This window comes from Mandrillus leucophaeus, unplaced genomic scaffold (genome assembly GCF_000951045.1).
Source record: "Mandrillus leucophaeus isolate KB7577 unplaced genomic scaffold, Mleu.le_1.0 Scaffold15, whole genome shotgun sequence".
Classification (NCBI taxonomy): Eukaryota; Metazoa; Chordata; class Mammalia; order Primates; family Cercopithecidae; genus Mandrillus; species Mandrillus leucophaeus.
In genome coordinates this window covers 8,335,168-8,347,915 of record NW_012101476.1, presented here as the reverse complement: position 1 = coordinate 8,347,915, position 12,748 = coordinate 8,335,168, and the positions used below count along the sequence as shown (strand labels likewise).

The window sequence follows — 12,748 nt, the reverse complement described above, 5'->3', positions numbered from 1 at the left end:
TTTTTTAGATGGAGTCTCGCCCTGTCGCCCAGGCTGGAGGGCAGTGGCGCAATCTCAGCTCACTGCAACCTATGCCTCCCAGGTTCAGAAGATTCTCCTGCCTCAGCCTCCTGAGTAGCTGGGATTACAGGCACACACCATCACGCCCAGCTAATTTTTGTATTTTTGGTAGAGACGGAATTTCACCATGTTGGCCAGGCTTGTCTCTAACACCTGACCTCGCGATCTGCCTGCCTTGGCTTCCCAAAGTGCTGGGATTACAGGCGTAAGCCACCGCGCCCTGCCTAAACCTCTTTTTCTTTATAAATTACCAGTCTCAGCTATGTCTTTATTAGCAGTGTGAGAACAGACTAAAACACCCCTCATGCAAAGATGAGAACCCCAAGAAGGGGACTCACCCATGGAGCTAAGTTAATGGCAAAGGCGAGATAGGAACTCAGATCTTGGGTTGCAACCACAGGCCCCTTCCCTTTCTACCACTCTGACTCCTGGAATCAGTAAGAAAATCTCCCTCTCACCAAGAAGCCTCCCAAACAGAAACATTATGCACCCCGGATTGCTATAACTCCTGTTGATATTCTGCAGTGCCTTTCAAGTTTAACCACAGCAAAGATCGACCAGGTACAGTTGCAGAATTTACAATGGTATCAGCTCTCTAAGACAGAAAAAAAAACACAAGAACAAGAATCCTTGTTCAAAAAATAGATTCTACTATTCCCTCCGGAACAACTGCCACCTCTGGCTACAAAGCAATAATTATTCTGTCCTACAGCAATCAATAAAACCTCTTGCCCCATGAACCTGCTATTTCCTGACTCTGCTCTCCATACTAAAGATCTCCAAGTCATATTGATTATTCACTAAATTTTTTTGAGTTCTTTAAAAAAATCACTGAAGAATTCCTCAAATTAGCATAAGTTGTTAACAACTGAATAGACTTTAAATATTTCCATCACATTCACGGTTTCCCTTTTTCCAGGGTTTTCTCATTTTTCTTTTTGAACTTGTCATTTTAAGTGTGGCTGTGTCTTGTCTAATAGCACAAAGTCAGTAGGATACAAATTTGATGGTGTTTCCAAGGATGTGACTGCTGCCACATCTGTCTTCTGAGGGAGAAGGAAGAATTGATTAATAAAGTCTGCCCTCTTTCTCAAGCAACAGCATACATTTTTACCAAATGAACCCATTAGCTCTTAGAGTATTCAGATTCAAGACCCCAGAACTTGTCTCTAAAACCGTTCACTAGAGAAGCTATTACAAAGTGAAATCATCTTACATCCTTTCCAAGGGCCTTTCAAGACTCAAGTGTCAAACTTGAAGAGTGAGTCATGAATGTGATGGTAAAACCGTCAGCAACAAGGATGGGGCCTGAGGCTCCCACCCACTCTATGTGCCCCCTCTGTGTGCCCTTCTCTTGGTGCCCCCAAGCATGTACCTGGCCCCCAGCATGAATGCACCCCCCCGAGTGTGTGGCGGCATAAACGTGTGGCACCTGCCGTGCAGAGTTAGGGATGGGGGAAGGTCTCTAAATCTCTAACTAGACCTGGTATTTCCTCAATATTCCATTAGTACAATTCATCCATCAAGGCTGATTTATTTCACGACGGATCAGAAATCACAGGTAAATTAATCAAACGTCACACCACAGCTTCTCACCTCAGTGGCGGTTTTAATTCAAAGGCAGATCTAACAGCGTCACTCAGGACCCGTTTAGGCTGGGTCTGGGGCTGAGTGAATCAGACATGACCAAAAGCATGAGCATGCACTGTGCCTCCCAGGGTGTGCCTCCTGACCCTACGATTTGCTTACGCAGAGCTGGAGTGGGAACTAAAAATAAAACCTGACTTAGTAACAGCCATTCTCCAGCACTCACCTGAACAGAGAGGCTGGAAATCCAGGCTCGCACGTCCAGAGAGAAGGTGCACACGGCTCTACTGGCAGCTCAGGGAGGAAAGGTGAAGGAGAGCGCACGTGCTTCCGACCTTCATAACAACGACTGTTCTTTTCCTTGCTATTTCAGACTACCATGTGAGCAGCACTTTCACCTTCTTCAGTACATCACTCAATTACTCAGTGAACCTTTACTGAGAAGTCCTCAAGCACAGGCAGCATGTGCTAGAGCTGCTGTACACAGATGAGTGGGTTCGCACCATGCAGCTTACTGTCTTAAGGTGATAAAGTGTACTCCGTTCAAAGAACCACACAAGTGGAAGTACAGCTGCATCTAAATGTCCACCCACTGATGAAACGAGAACAAAATGTGATCGATCCATGCCAGAGAATATGATTCAGCCTTAAAAAGCAAGGAAATTCAGACACGAGCTACCATGGGGATGAGCCCTGAGGACACTATGCTTAGGAGAATAAGCCAAACACAAAAGGTGACACAGCATAGGCTTCCATGCATGTAAAATGCCCAGAATAGGAATATCTACAGAAACAGAAAGTACATTAGTGATTGCCAGGGGTTTTCTGGGGAGGGGGAGAATGGGGAGTGACTTTGGAGGGGATAAAAAACGTTCTGGAATTAGATAGTAATAATGGTTGCATGACCTTGTGAAACAATCACTGAACTGTACACTTTAAAGTGGTGAATTTTATGGCATGTAAATTAGATATTGAAAAACAAAAAAGAAAAGACAGTACAACTGCAACCGTGATGCACACTGAAGGTGAAGGCAGATAGGGTATGACCTGGCCTGTGAGCACGGACAGTGTCAACCTTGGTGCAGGAGAAAGAGGGAGCTATGCTGACAGCTGGAGGAGGAGGAGGACGCAGAAAGGAAGAAGGTTCTCGGCATAGGAAAGAGCGGGTGCAAAGACCCAATGCAGGAAGGAAAGAAAGAACAACCTTTTTCTCTTTCTTCAGAGACAATAAAGAGTCAAAATATCAGCTAACGCCATGGCAGTGGGTTCGATCCTGACAAACGTCGCATAAATGCAACTCTTAACTTCAGCCATTTTATGATCCCCTTCTTAGCAGACTATCAATTACACATAACAAAGGGTAGTTAAAAACCACAGGCTATTCCCAATAATCCGAAAAACAATATATCATAACCAAAAAAAAAAAAAAATGATAAAGCTCCAATACTGCGAAAGGCTAAGTAAGGCAACTGCTAATACCACGGACAGAATGAACCTGGGGATTTCACCTCTCCAAGTTTACACGTCACTTCAAGATGAAAACAGGCAGCCAGCTACGAAGAGGACACCACACACATTTGCAAGGTGGCATCAAGAGCCTGCAAGTATCACTGCTGCCATTATCATACAATAAAACAGAGAGTGGTGTGTTGAGATTCACGTACTTGGCTGTCCTCAGTTTTCTCACTTACAGGATTAGACGAATTCCTTCGATGCATTTATCATGTCCAGCCCATTCTTTTCCAGCAGGCTCTCTCCCCCTCGGCACTGCTGGCAGGCTGAGCCTGGTAATTATTAGTTATGGGGCTGTCTGTGCACTGTGGGGGTTTAGCATCATCGCTGGCCTCTCCCCACTAAATGGTAGTAGCAACTCCCATAGCCCTGACCAAAAATGCCTCCAGACATTGCCAGGTGTCCTCTGGGGGATAAAACTGCCCCCACAGAGAACAGTGGCTTTATAGCAACTAAACTGATCATATCTATATGGGTTTTGACCATTCCCTTGAGACCAATGTCATTTCTCTCATCTGTGTGGTTTTCTGAAAGCTTGACACCCTGACAGCCTCCCAACAAGACAGATGAAAAGTGATTAGAGAAGCCTGCTTAAGACGCTCCATGTTACTGTTCAAAATGTCGACTTGCTAAAGCAGAAGAAAAGCAACATGGCCAAAGACTCAATTCCTGATGTCCTTTCAGCCTTCCTTTCTTACCCTCCAAAAGTAATTTAAGGATTAGGCACACTTTCAGTTCCTAAAAGCCAAGGCTGGCTCCATTGTCAGCACCAGCTCTGACATCCGAACATGCACCCATCTCCCTCCAGCTAAGGAAGCCCGAGAAACAACTCCGAAAGAACTGTGAGACCTTTGCACTAAGACCGTTAAGGATTCTGGGCAAGGTTCTCTCTGCTCCTTGCAAACTACAGGCATCGTGAAGGATGGTGGCTTGTAAATCGAAGCCTTTGAAACGGGGGCTCACCGTCCGGGGGCATCAACACCTTGTTGTTCTGCGTGCACCACCCCACGGGGTGCAAATCCGCTATGACTACGTCACACCAGAAGTCGGCCCTGCGGTCCTCCCCGTAACCGCAGTAGCGCAGAAGCAGCAGCTGCCCACACGTGGTAATGATCGTGGCCACCCAGTACGTGTCCGGGTTGTTCTTATTGGCCACTTCCAATTTCATTCCTGGCTGGAAGTTGCTCTGAATGCTGATTTCAACCTTAAGGAATCAGAAATAGAGAAAACTCATTACTACCCTAGACACATACATCCAGAAGATGGCAAAAACCACTAAAACCATGGCAGTACAAACAATACTCCTGGTGCTCTAAAACGGGCCTGTATTTATCTAAGTAATATACTATGGAAGCCACAAATGTAATGCTACACTTTACATCTGCGGCCAGCCACTTTAAGAAAAAAAAGGAATAAATTTAATTCTAACAATATATTTTAACCCAATATATCCAAAATATTATCACCTCGATATGTAATCAATATAAAAAACATTAATGAAACGACCAACTTTCTTCTTTTTAAATAAAGCCTCCAAAACCCGGTGTGTATTCTACACTCAGAGCACATCTGAATGTGGACTACACGCTTTTCACAGGCTCACAAGGACCACATGATAGTGGCTATTCCATGAACAACACGGCCCTAGAAAATGGATTTTTTTTTTCTTTTTTTTTTTGAGACGGAGTCTCGCTCTGTCGCCCAGGCTGGAGTGCAGTGGCCGGATCTCAGCTCACTGCAAGCTCCGCCTCCCAGCCTCCGGAGTAGCTAGGACTACAGGCGCCGCCACCTCGCCTGGCTAGTTTTTTGTATTTTTTTAGTAGAGACGGGGTTTCACCAGGTTAGCCAGGATGATCTCGATCTCCTGACCTCGTGATCCGCCCGTCTCGGCCTCCCAAAGTGCTGGGATTACAGGCGTGAGCCACCGCACCCGGCCTGGATTTGTTTTTTAATTAAGGGTTACAGTCTATTGATATCTACCAGCCCTCACTCCCAGAAAAAGCTTTCCAGCCTGGTGGGTCTTAACACTGCAAAGCTGACATATCCGCTGTCCATAAGTGGCCACTGCTTAAAGGAGATGACAGAATTATCAATCACACTTATGTGGGTCTGAGGCTACTCTTCCTTTAAACCTGGCATACAGACCTGGGAGCTTCTGCATCCTGAAGGACAACCTCCAGCTCCGCCCCCCAGGACACTATCCTGTGATTAAAAGGGAGGTGGGAGGATTGACTGAATCAAGGAAAATGGGAGTGACTCCATACAGAAAGAAATTGATAACTTCTCAGTACAGAAAGGAAGGAAAAAGTTGTGATCAATGTTTCTTTCCTAACCTGCCTAAGGCAACTGCCAAATCATCTCAGCATCTTAAGATGTAAATGTTACAATGGCTTTTGCGGGACCATAACCACATTGTATGCTTGAAAGCTTTGCTATGTTTTAATATTTAGCTCTTGGTTTCACTACACAGCCACAATCACATTCAGAATAAACTAGTAAACATAGCATAAAGAGTATAAAGAGAAATGGAAACACGATCTACCTTTTCAGGGTCACAGAAATTTAATAAAAATCTTAAATTTCTTTTGGAGAGAACGCTGCACCTCCAAAAAGAATAAAATGTTATATTAAAAGAAGGAATCGCATCGGGCATGGTGGTGCATGCCTATAATCTCAGCTACTTAAGAGGCTGGGGTAGGAGGATTGCTTGAGCCCAGGAGTTCGAGGCCAACCTGGGCAACGTGGCGAGACCCGGCTCACAGAAAATAAATAAATAAAAATAAGGAATCACAAGTTCTGGCTTCCTCATTCAGCCAAGGAGCCAAAAGGAAGAACAGGTTAAGAAAAGTGCCCCAATTTGTTGATGAAACTCAGGCTGAATCTTTGTCCTGCATGGACAAAGTGAAAAATGTTTCTCAGTTAAATCTCCGTTTCTATTTGTATTAAAACAACAATTAAAGACTGAACTTCCAGGACCCAACTTCTTAGGACCCAGGTGAGTTAGTCTTTTTTTCCCTACTAATGATATTACATGTTGCCAATATCTTACACCAAAGCAAAAACCTGATGAAAACTCACTTTTTAAAAATTTTCTGGGACTTGCCCAGTACTGGGCATGCTATTTGCATTATTCAAAGAAATATTATTAATGAGAATGTTTTTTTTTTGGTTGGATCCAAATGTTTTCATCATATTTATGGTTAGTTCCTCTAATCTGACTCATCTGCCAATAAATGGCTGGAAATCTTTTATGAGCTTTTTCAAAATCAAAATACTAATTGAAGCTGAAAACATAAAGCCATTACACCTACTAAGAATACATTATACCTACTGGTTTAGTTTTCTGGCTCTTTACTTACTCAAGCTGACCTTACCTGTGGTCTATATTCCCTGGAGCTATCCGGGAAAACCAAGCTAACTTCCAAGTCTCCTCCTTCTTCCTAAAAAATCTTGGCTGAATTCCCTCTTTCCTTTTTGCTTGAGACAGGGTTTCACTCTGTCACCCAGGCTGGAGTGCAGTGGCGCAACCTTGGCTCACTGCAATCTCCACCTCCTGGGCTCAAGGGACCCTCCCACCTCAGCCCCCCAAGTAGCTGGGACTACAGGCGTGTGCCACCACACCCAGCTAATTTTTATATTTTTTGTAGGGATGGGATTTTGCCTGTTTGTGGCCCAGGCTGGTCTCAAATTCCTCAACTCAAATGATCTGCCAGCCTCAGCCTCAGGCTCCCAAAGTGCTGGAATTACAGGTGTGAGCCGCCATGCCTGGCCACGAATTTCCCTGTTTCCACTGCCCTTCTTCCATTGGGTTCTCCGGCTTCTGCCTATAGATTCCTTCCCGTCCCACTTTCTAAACACAGAGGACGCGAGCTGCTTTACATACGTGTTTGAATGATGTGTGGGGAGCGGCACTTGCTCCGGTCTCTTCCAAATATTCTCCCCAGTTAAAGCCAGTTTCCTCCAAGCTTGAGCCTTCTTCTGTTGAAAAACAAAAGAGCAGAATATCAACACTGGAGTGGAGGACAGAAAGGTGCTGGTCTGCAACTGAGACCAGAAAATCCTTCATGCAAGACGCAAGCTAATTCCACAGTTTAGAAGGATATTGCAGAATTTTTTGCAAAGCTTCAGTCTGCTGATTTTAGAGGTGTTGACTAAAGAAAGGAAAACATGGGACATTCCGCTTTGACATTGCACTGATGAAATCAAGAGTAACACTGGGTTCTCTGGGGTAAATAACATGAGACGTGTTCCAATGCATATTTGCTACATGTTCGTGTATTAGCTCGAAATTAGCTGCAGTAGACACCCCAGTCTGCAGGGAGGTTGGAGGACAATACAAAGGAACCCATCATGCACTGACTAAGGGCTGTGATGTAGGCTATGACGTATACGGAGAACGGTACTAATTGTTATAAAGATAAAGCACTGACCCTGGCATCATTTTAAGGGGAAAAAGAGCAAATGAGGCCCAAAAGAATTGCTCGAGTGTGTGGGGCCATCCAGCCAGTCAACAAGACAAACCAACCAGCTGCCCCACACCCCCGATGCCTGGCCAGTCCAGGGCTCCCAACTCCTGCCTACTGCTGGGACAGAGCTGCTGGGGCCTGACACTCTGGAGAAACCAACAGAACGTGTGTTTCTCTAATCACAAGGAATAAAGAGAAATACAATCAAATGCACAACATGGCTCTCAAAATCATAACTATTTGTGGGTTTTCTTTGTTTGTTTGTTTGTTGTTTTGTCTTTTTGAGAGACAGAATCTTGCTCTATCACCTAGGCTGGAGTGCAGTGGTGCAGTCTCGGCTCACTATAACCTCCACCTCCTGGGTCCAAGCAATTCTCCTGCCTCAGCTTCCCAAGTAGCTAGGACTAAAGGCATGCACCACTACACCCAACTAATTTTTGTATGTTTTAGTAGAGGCAGGGTTTCACTACATGTTGACCAGGCTGGACTCGAACTCCTGACCTCAGGTGATCCACCTGCCTCGGCCTCCCAAAGTGGGGGATTACAGACATGAGCCACCACACCTGGCCAAAATCATAACTATTTGAATTTCACAAACCCACACACCCAGCTTGAAGGAAATCAAGCAATTCCCCAAACATTTAAGGCTACATATAAGATAAAACTTGTATAGTCAAAAAGCATCAAATAACACATTTTAACACACACATAGCATAAATGTGACTGCATCATTTTAAATGGAAATAATAAGCCATAAACATTATTTGAACCAATTGGCAAGGTCGTAAGAATATACAACAGAAAGAGCTGTCCAAAATGCACACAAGAGTTTCAAAAGTTTAGATTATCTTCCTGCAATAATGTCCAATGGATGCTGATGTTCGACCCATTTATCTTTTAGAAACAAAAGCCTATGTCAATGGCCAAGAGTAAATACTGCTTTCCATCTTGTGGCTTGTGCAAAACGGATATCCAATCCTATCAGATGGGCCAGGGAAAATGGGGTCAAATAAGAATGCCTTCTTTTACAGACTATCACTACTTTTTGTCTACTTGAAATTTTTATTTTTTTTATTTTTTATGTATTTATGTATGTATGTATATATGTATGTATTTATTTATTGAGACGGAGTCTTGCTCTGTCATCCAGGCTGGAGTGCAGTGGCACGATCTCAGCTCACTGCAACCTCTGCCCCCCAGGTTCAAGAGATTCTCCTGCCTCAGCCTCCCAAGTAGCTGGAATTACAGGCTTGCGCCACCACACTCGGCTAATTTTTGTAGTTTTAGTAGAGACGGGGTTTCGCCATCTTGAGCTGACTGGTCTCGAATTCCCGACCTCAGGTGATCCTCCCTCCTCAGCCTCCCAAAGTGCTGGGATTACAGGCGTGAGCCACCGTGCCTGGCCTTCTTGAAATTTTTAAAGTATAAGTAGGAAAAGTAAGTCTCTCTTAATACTTTGTGTAGTCTTAGAAATTGAGGGAAGAGGATCATTTTTGTAAAGTCAGGAGAGGCTGAATTGAAAGGCTATTTTAAATTTTGCCTTCTAAGCCCAAGGTGCGTAGAATGGCCTCCTCAACTTTTGCTTCAATAAAGTGACTTATAGTCAAACATTCAAAAAGGAAAAAGAAAAAGCCACCAGGAGAGAAAACCTTTTCTTGGTGGCGCTCTAACATTCGGTCCCACCCAGGGATTGAAGCCCCTCAGGCAGAAATGTGCTTCCTGTAAAAAAAAAAAAAAAAAAAAAAAGTCAACGGGTCCTACAGCCTCCAGTGAAGAATGGATGACACCAGGAAGCTTAGAGCTTCACAGACACAGTGAAATGAACGAGAGAGAAAGCAGTCATCTTCCGGAAAACACTTCAGAGTGGCATCTGGTGGCTCTGCTGACAATCCTCTCCCTCCGAACGGCACTGGGCACCTCTTACCGAATTAGATTTCCGATGCACTAGTCAGACGCTCAGCACTAGTGATCTGCCCCAACGTCCTGATGCAGTATCTAAGGACAGCAAGCCTGCTGCAGACACAGTCCAGAGCTTCTTTCCATCCTCCTTGTCTGGCCTCAGCTTGAACCAGACCCTCCTGCAGCCCCTGCCTGCCCTAGCCTGTGTCAGCAACTTCCAGATCTACAAAGCAGCCACCACCCTCCTGGGAACATCCTAAGAGCTGTGCTGTGTTCGAGTGTCACCTCTCTGCTACAAGGCTTGCTACGGTTTGAATGTGCTCTGTCCCCACCAAAAGTCATGTTGCAATCTGATTCCCAATGTGGCAGTGCTGGGAGCTGAGGTCTAGCAGGGAGTGTCTGGGTCCTGGGGGCAGATCCCTCATGAATAGGTTAATGCCCTCCCTCAGGGGCGAGTTCTGGCTCTCCAAGGAATGGATGAGTTCCCTCAAGAGTGGGTGTTAAGAGCCTGGCTTCCTTGGTTTCTCTCTTGCTTCCTCTCTCCATGTGATCTCTCTGTACACACCTGCTCCCCCTTCCTCTTTCTGCCAAGAGCAGAAACAGCCTGAGGCCCTCACCAGATGCAGCTGCCTGTCTTAGACCTGGCAGCCACCAGAATCGGGAGTTGAATAAACCTTTTCTTCATAAATTATACAGACTCAGATATTCTGTTATAGGAACGCAAAACAGACTGAAACAGTGGTTTACAGGTATCTCCTCACAATCCTCCCAAGAATCATAATGGATGCATACTCACAGGGGCAATCTTGAGAGCTCAGAAAGGACAGGGAATCACCCTGAGTCACTGTTGTCCAGCCTCAGGGTCAGGAGTCCAAAGCTGGAGCTCTTATGAAGTACTTTCCCCCTCCTTCTCCCACCTGTGTCATGCACCAGAAACCACCACCACCACCATTCATGTCTTCTGCAGAATCCTAGGGAGGTTTTAAAGTGATGAGTCTGTCTCTCCATGTTGGTGAACCCTGAAACAGTCTACAGCCAAAAAAGCAGGAAAAGAGAAGAAACAGGAAGCCATGGCCACCTGCGGAGAAAAGAGTGGACTGAGCTCCCAGAATGTGTGTGAGGAAGAAGAGAACCTGGGAAGAGACATCAGCATGAAACTCAGTCCTGGGCCAAATGAGGCATGAGGTTCTGCGTAGGACTCCGAGAATGATGGCTGCTGAAAAAGGGAACAAGTTGTCCTGGGTGACTCGTTCCTGCGCATCAGAAACACGCAAATAGAGGCTGGGTGCAGTGGCTCACCCTGTAATCCCAGCACTTTGGGAGGGCGAGCCAGGTGGATCACTTGAGGTCAGGAGTTTGAGACCAGCCTGGCCAACATGGTGAAACCCCGTCTCTACTAAAAATACACCAATTAGCCAGGCGTAGTGGCACACACTTATAATCTCAGCTACTCAGGAGGCTGGGGAAGGAGAATCGCTTAAATCCAGCAGGCGGAAGCTGCAGTGAGCCAAGATTGTGCCACTGCACTCTAGCCTGGGTCACAGAATGAGACTCCATCTCAACAAAACAAAACAAAACAAAAGGAAACATGCACATTGAGGCAGAACCTCGGAAACTGCCTACAGTCACCAGCACCTGGGATGAGAGGCTTTAGTGAACCCACCACGTTACCCACAAAGATTCAAAGATTCCATCACTTCAGATCAGGGGAGATCAGAGCCTCCAATTCCAACCTCGACACTGAGACCACTGGTTGCAGTTCTTTATTCGTCACACAATCCTAATCTATGCTATTAGAATTTTACCAAAAGTTATGCTTCCGTCCAATTTTAATTCATTACAACTACATTTCCCAATATAATGGGTTCTGCAGAATTCAGCGTACACGGTTTCATTCGGTCAAGATAACCAGGAGGTCAGAGGGTGGCCACTGTGTCTCCCCTGCAGGAACCAGTAGAACAGTAAGCTCTGTCACTCTCTACTGGTCTAAAGAAAACACTTAAAAAGGTAACCAAAGGTCAGACTCAGAATGGGATTTTAAAAAATTCAAACCTTCATGCCCAGCACTGATGACTTGAACTGTGGATTATAACAAAGTCAAGCACAAAATGTAGGGTTATTCACAATACAGCCTTTTAAAATGTGTCACATTCAACCCTTCCCCAGGCCGATGTGCCCCAAGGAGCTGATTCTCCAAAGACATTTCAATGAGCCATAGAAAAACACACAAAATGTTTATGGGGAGAGGCCTCATAAAGCCAAAGCAAATATTTATAGCTGATTCATAAACCTCTTAAACCCATAAACATTTTATCAAGGAAATTCTGACAATCTTCCTCCACTGTAAATGACCCAGTGGGCGGTATTTCCCCATGATGTCATGAACACCGACTAGGAAAAGCAACTAAGAAAATTTCACAATTTAAAAGGGAACAGGCATGTTCATTAGCAGCAATCCAGTTTTAGAAAACAGAAAGCTATTGATGAGGCAAGAATATTTCATAACAAACATAAAAAGAATACCTTACTATACCTTACTAGAAGCTGGAGTGTAAGTGACGTTAGAGTGAAAAATGGAATAAACAAACGGCCCATACATCTTCGTTTAAGTCATAAAATCTTGGGTTTGTACAATTTTACAATCTGAAACAAGGCTAAGTTTACAAGGCTGAATATTAAAGCCTGTGCCCACTACACCAATAAAGGAACTGGGAATTGGCAGATTCCGGGTGAATGCTTACTGAGCACCTTCTTAGATGCTAGATACTTTCTTTCAATGTGGAAAGAGAAAGAAAGAAGACATGAAGTCTTTCTTCCTGTAAATACCGATAGTGATTTCATACTATCAGAAGATTTAGAAAATAGTTCCACCGTGAGTATATTCATCAGAAGCATCTGTGCAAACAACTCAGAAAGGAACCGTGGCCACCTGCCTGGAATCTGAGCTCACAATTGCAGAGCCACCCCACAGGCAGGGACAGTCCTCACAGCACAAAGGTCCTCCCAGCTCGTCCGACTACCCAATGGCCAGAGTTATTCTAGAGGGAAAAAAAAAAAGCACAAAAAACAAAAAACATAAAAGTCACCTAGCCAGGGGAGGCCGCAACTATTCAAAGGAGGGTTAGGGAGAAAAGGGAGTACCATTGAATCACACAGGACCAGTTCCCAGCGTGAAGAGTGAGGCTTGAATTTTTCTGAGAAAACTGTTGACTCCTTTCCTTCCC

The 12,748-nt window shown here is 44.8% G+C and overlaps 1 protein-coding gene across 1 annotated transcript in view; it reads right to left on the bottom strand.

Annotated features, from left to right (window-relative positions):
• The window catches only part of SFMBT2 (Scm-like with four mbt domains 2), a 264,497-nt gene that overhangs the window by 239,507 nt on the left and 12,242 nt on the right, over nucleotides 1-12,748 (bottom strand). Inside the window, exons 2-3 of the mRNA XM_011974950.1 lie at nucleotides 7,043-7,137; nucleotides 4,123-4,363 (exon numbers count right to left, since the gene is read on the bottom strand). Coding sequence (XP_011830340.1) covers nucleotides 4,123-4,363; nucleotides 7,043-7,137 — 336 coding nt within the window. The remainder of the gene's footprint in view (nucleotides 1-4,122; nucleotides 4,364-7,042; nucleotides 7,138-12,748) is intronic.